This window comes from Uloborus diversus, chromosome 1 (assembly GCF_026930045.1).
Source record: "Uloborus diversus isolate 005 chromosome 1, Udiv.v.3.1, whole genome shotgun sequence".
NCBI lineage: Eukaryota > Metazoa > Arthropoda > Arachnida > Araneae > Uloboridae > Uloborus > Uloborus diversus.
Window position 1 is genome coordinate 88,324,000 of NC_072731.1, and position 6,127 is coordinate 88,330,126.

At 34.6% G+C, this 6,127-nt stretch overlaps 1 protein-coding gene across 1 annotated transcript; it reads left to right on the plus strand.

Annotated features, from left to right (window-relative positions):
- Positions 1 to 4,077: 4,077 nt before the first annotated feature.
- On the plus strand, positions 4,078 to 5,784 carry LOC129229954 (piggyBac transposable element-derived protein 3-like). Its single transcript, XM_054864372.1, has one exon. The coding sequence runs from the start codon at positions 4,078 to 4,080 to the stop codon at positions 5,782 to 5,784; it is 1,707 nt and encodes a 568-aa protein (XP_054720347.1).
- Positions 5,785 to 6,127: the final 343 nt, after the last annotated feature.

Below are 6,127 nucleotides of genomic sequence, written 5' to 3' on the forward strand. Positions count from 1 at the left end.
TCTCTATGTTTTTCAAAAGAAAAAAGAAAGTTAAGGAGGATAAGCGCCCACACTTGGAGAAAATTGCTAAATTTAAGTAAAAAACTGCAATTTTAGTAAAGTTCTTAGAAAGAGCGCTTTGGGTTTGCTGCTAATGTTTTTCAGAATTAGTCTCTTTTAGTGTTTCTTTGTTGACGTTAGGGGATCAGTGGGCAATAAAAGGAAATTTTACGAAATTTTAAAATGCAGCTTAGGCTACTTAGAAGAAGTCAAGGAAATCGGGAATGGTCGGATACTTAATGCGGCATGCGTATTCTAACGAAGTTGTAGGCATTAGAGGAGAGAGAGGTTCTGAGGTTTCTTACTGAAATGTTTTTAAAATCGAAATCAATTTTTGGGTATCTTTGGTGGTTTGGTTGAAAGGGAAGGTTTGGGTTCTTTCTTTGGAAATTTTTCGGCACCGAAGTCTCAAAAACGCAATTCTAGGCTGTCTTTGGTGACGTTGGCATAAAATATGTTGTGAAGCCAGGCGGTTCTCTCCTGAAATTTTTCCGTAATTGACGTCCGACTTTGGGCTTTGTTTTATAATGTTAGGAGGAAGAGGGAGGTTTCCCTCTCAAAATCATTCTTAAAGCTGAAGTTCATTTTAGACTTTCTGTCAGAAAGAAGAGTTAGCGAGTTCTTCTCCTCACTCAAATTTCAAAGAAAGAAAATTTTGGACTACCTTTGGGAACGTTAGGAAAAGGGGTAAAGAGTTCTTCCCTAGGAAATTTTCCAAAATTGAAGTTTTCAAAACGCCGTTTTAATTTTTTAGACGTTAGGTGAGGGGGCAAAGGCGATTAAGATATCTCTCTAGGAAATTTTCCAAAATTAAAGTCCTAAAAGCGTATTTTAGGCGATATTTGATCATGTTAGGGGATGAAAAACACTCAGGGTTCGATTGTTGTTTTCACAAATTGATATTGAAGTATCGAAGCTTTAAAAACGTAATTTTTGGCTAGATGTTGAGACTTTAGAAGAGAGAGTGGGAGTTTTCTCCGGGGAAAGTTTTCTGAATCAAAGGCCTAAATACATACTTTTTAGCTGTGTTTGCTACGTTAGGAAACGGCAGGGAAAGGGACTCTGTCCAGAAAATTTTCAACAATGGGTCTAAAAACGTATTTCTAAACTATCTTTGGTGATATAAGGAAAAAGGATGAGATATTAAAGCGCTCTACCGCCTAAAAACATTTTTTCACTATTAGACTACAGAGTGGGGATGGGAGAAGTTTCCAACCGGAATCATTTGAAACTGAATACTTTAAAATGCATTTTGGACTATGTATGAGTAGAGAATCAAAACCAAACCTTAAAAAATGAAATTCGCTTACCTTCCATATCCAAAATTGTCCGATAGATTATATACTTTCCAAAGCGAAAAAACGGAAATCCCTTACACTTCCTTTGAAGAAGAGATTTCTTGTAAAGAGTGGGAAATTAAAGAAAACTCTTTAACGTATAAGGTATGATGAGCAATTGTTTAGTGTAACATTTTACACTTCCCCCTCTTTTTCTTACTCTCACCATTTTTCTGAAGTTTAGAAAAAGGGTTTTTGGTTAAAGAGTAGGATTTCAAGAAACGCTCTTAAAATCCTGTTTTAGCTTTTTCTTATAACAAAAATTGGAAAAGTTCATTGTTTTCGTCTTCCTAAAGTTAACCTCTACAACAGTCTAAGTAACAGATTTTTAAAAAAATACTATGCACATATCATAATGCATTCAAAAGAGACAAAATAAATTTTCTGGGTTAGAATGGAATATTTAAGTATTCCTTTAGTTTTCAATTCCTCCAATAAAATGACACCACAAACGAAGAAGAGTGTGGCTCAAGTCAGGTAGAGAATTTCTTATTATTATCAAGCTTTCATTCATAAATTTGAGTGTTTAAACACGCATATTTTTCTGAGAAAGTTTTGTTTGAAATGACTTGAGCCGCACTTTTCTTCGTTTGTGGTGTCACTTTCTTTAAATTATTAAAGACTACAGGAATACTTAAATTGTCCATTATGCCGCAGAAAAGTTATTTTGTCCTTTTGAGTGCTTTAAGAAGAAATTTTCTTTTTGCCTGCAGTAACAGATTAAAACCATAACTTCCTTATTTAGAAAATACATTTATTTTTTCCATATCAAAAGGGTCAATATGCCGCCCCTAGAAAAGTGCCGCCCGGGGCGGACCGCCCCCTCCGTCCCCCCTTAGCTACGCCACTGCCTGTCTGTCTTGTTTTTATAGTCCCCCGCCATATCACTTATAAAAAGAAAACATAATATTAAATTAAAACTTGCATGGGGTAAATTGTTACTTGTAACAACTAACCCCAACAAAATTGTAACAACTTGCCCCATACGACGCCATTTTAGTTCTTAGTACATATTACTGGTATTTTATCTTTGTACAAAATTTTTAAATATGTTAGCACTTACCTAAAAATGTAGGCTTTCACGTGGTATAGAAATAAATTCGTTACCTGCAACGGCTTCGTCACAAATAGAAAAATAACGGAAAGAAAAATTACTTCCAGACTCAAAAAACAGTTTTCCTTGAGCACTCTCCATGCTACTGACTGCAAGTCCTTCAGTGATTGTTAGGGAATGCAGATGAGCGAGCGCTATCATTTACTGCAAGGAAAGTCAGTTTCTCCAGGCAGTTAGTTTTAAATTCGAATGTAACAACTTACCCCGGGTAACAACTAACCCCGGTCTCCCCTACTGTTTCTGTTTTATCGCCAAGCCATTAAACAGGTGGGACAAAATTAAAGTTTGTTTCAGGTAAATTAGGATCAAGAACTAGAATGTGGTTTCAGACAAAATGTGGTATGCCCTAAAATTGATAAGCGTAGATTTATTTTTAGTGTCAATAGATTAAACGGGGTTGAAATCAAACTTTTTTTTTCTTTCAGTGTAATAACTGTAATTAACAGTAAACTATCCTTATACCATGGCAAAGACAGAGCTACATATAACATACCGACAGCCCGGTTATGACATCCAAACTCTAAGTTTGCTTGTCACTATAGTTGCGAGTGCGCAACTAACTGGTAGATAAAAAAATTAGTACACTAGCGAGAGTCTAGCAATGGGAATTGTGAAACTGCAGGAAACACTTAAGGGATTTGCTTTGCTGGTTCAGAAATTAGTTTTCGAGGCAAATCTTTATGCATTAAAAACTAGTCTAGGTATTACATCTAGGGTATTACATCTAGTGCACCAACGACAATGTTCACTAAGTCGTCAACCGAGGTTAATTTTAGGATTAACAAAGTTTTAGTAAGGTCAATAGGCAGATTAACATCAACCTGATTGGTGCAGTTTTGTGTCTGTGAGGTACTTAACCCATATTGGACAGCTGTCCTATAAATAGGACAGCTGAAATAACCAAGTATTAATCACAAATAAAAAGACTGATTTATATAAACTTTGTCACAGACTTTTTCTGGCGTAGTTGTGTATATTATAGAAGTAAAAGTTTGACAAATAAATTAAATTTGAATTTGAAAATAACCATAACACTTAAAACTTAATAAACATGTATTATTTTATAATTAATTAAAAATTATACATTGTATCTTAAAAAAAAATTATGGATTTATTTTTGGAGTAGAAGAACAGTGCTTTTGCTATAAATAATAAAATTCAAGAAAACTATTATATTTTATAGGTTTATTTAGCGAAATATTCGGGTGTCCTAAAAACAGGACAACAGTCCAATACCGACCCTCATTTTCATCTGATTCACATTCCTGCAAAAATAATCCTGAAACAAGCTGTATTCATACAATAACAAACGAAGGTCAAGTGGGTGGAGTTTTAAGGTGAAAGGGTGTCCAATTGATTGACAGAAGCTTCCCCTTTCCCCACTAGGTATTCTTTTGTATATACAAGATAGATAAAGATTTGCATTCCTTGAAACGAGATCTTTTGTATATGTACACCTGTTCTCTTTAGGGAAATCATTCTGAAATTTAGGATTCCTTTTAGAGCAGAGTATCATTTGCTTTTTGGTTCGCTTTGCAGTGCATGGTGTTTCTTAGATGATATGTGAAATAATGAGATTTTTATAAAATGGCGAGAAAATTTCTGACAGTTGAGGAAGCTCTTGATTATATGAATGCTCTCTCTGATGATGAAATTGATGAACCAGAAGTGATTATTATTCCTCCCGAACCCGATTTAGTTAGTGACGAAGAAGAAATAGATGACTCTTTCACAAATTGTCATACACCAGCATTGAATGACAAATCTGATTTACAAGATGCTGCTGGAACAGTAGAAATTTTTACAAAAAACAAATGTGATGCATCTATTTTCGAAATGAAGGATGTGAAGTGGAAAAAATGTGAACCAAAATTCGATCTCAGCTCTAAATCTATTCCTTTTCAAGAACACCAAAATATAACAGATATTGTTTCTGGTAAAAATCCTATTGAACTTTTCCATATGATGGCTGAAGACATGATAGCACACACCGTTGGAGAGACGAACCGATATGCTTCCCAAAAGAATGATCATTCTTTTAGTATCTCTGAGGGTGAATTCAAGTTGTTCCTAGGTGTTATGTTTTATAGCGGTTATCACATTTTACCCCGTGAAAAAATGTATTGGGAAAATGCTCCCGATATAGGCACAACATTAGTTAGTAATGCCATATCAAGAAAAAAATACAGTGACATCAAACATTATCTTCATTTTAACGACAATTCCACAATCGACAAACAAGATCGTTATTACAAAATTCGACCATTGTTTGAAAAACTTAATGTTGCTTTGCAGCAGTTTGGAGTTTTTTCAGAGAATCTAACAATTGACGAAAGAATGGTGCGATATTTTGGTAAACATGGCTGTAAGATGTTCATGAAAAACAAGCCAGTAAAATTTGGATACAAATTATGGATGCTAGCATCTTACGATGGATACCCTTTCAATATCATTCCCTATCAAGGAGCTCATGAAAAATGTAACGAACCACTTTCTCAACGCGTAGTTGAAAATTTACTATCTGTTGTGAAAAATCCTGCATTTCACAAGGTATACATGGATAACTTTTTTACCTCCCATGGGTTACTTGTTCGATTGAAGCAAAGGGAATTTTGTGCAACTGGGACTGTAAGAGTCAATAGGATGGCAAAATGTCCATTGAAGTCTGTGAAAGATTTGTCTAAGACAGAAAGAGGTACTTCCGACGCAGCATTTGACGCTGCCAACAAAATTGCTGCAGTACGCTGGAATGATAATCGTGTCGTTTCTTTGATGAGCAATTTTGAAGATACAAAAGTGAAAAACAAAGTAGACCGCCGGATCAAGGGAGGCAGAAAAGAAGTCGATGTGCCATATTGTGTCACCACCTATAACAAATATAAAAATGGAGTAGACCTTTTTGACAGTCATGCTGAAGTTTATTTTGCTTCAATCCAAGGAAAAAAGTGGTATTGGCCACTTTTCTTGAACTGCTTTGAAACAGCTCTTGTTGCAGCCTGGAAGGTTTTTAAATTATTTTGTCCGAGTGAAGCACAAGATATATTAACCTTCCGACGATCAGTAACTATTAGTTACTTAGGTGAATCAATTCCAAGGAATAAAATAAGACAGCGCAGTCTGCTACAAAATAACAAAGAACTCCTTCATCTCAACAATGAGCATATACTGGTAAAAAATGCTGATGGTCGCCAAAGAAGATGCCAATTGAAAAATTGTAAGCGCAAACCAACAACTATATGCCAAAAATGCAATGTTGGACTTTGTTTAGTATGTTTTCCAAAGTTTCATCTGTGATTTTTTTTCCTCAGAAGGTAAGATAAAAATTTGAGATTTTTGTAGTGCTTTGGACCGTTGTCCTATTTATAGGACAGCTTGTATTTTTTAAAATATAAAAGATATTTTCAAAATTTTTGTTTTATATGTCTAAACACATCCTAGTAATAACATAGTTACAATTTTAAAAAAAATTGATGTCGCGTTCTATGAGTGGTCCAATATGGGTTAAAATTCATGAGATTTATAAAATACGTCATCCAACTACGGCATGAATTTCATAACGGTAATGAAATTCTTACTTCAAGTTTTTAGCATGCATTCAAAACTCCACTTTTCTATTGTTTACATTTCAAACTACTAG

Excerpts from the sequence above, each read along its gene's own strand:
- LOC129229954 (XM_054864372.1), top strand. The coding sequence starts at position 4,078 with ATGGCGAGAAAATTTCTGACAGTTGAGGAAGCTCTTGATTATATGAAT.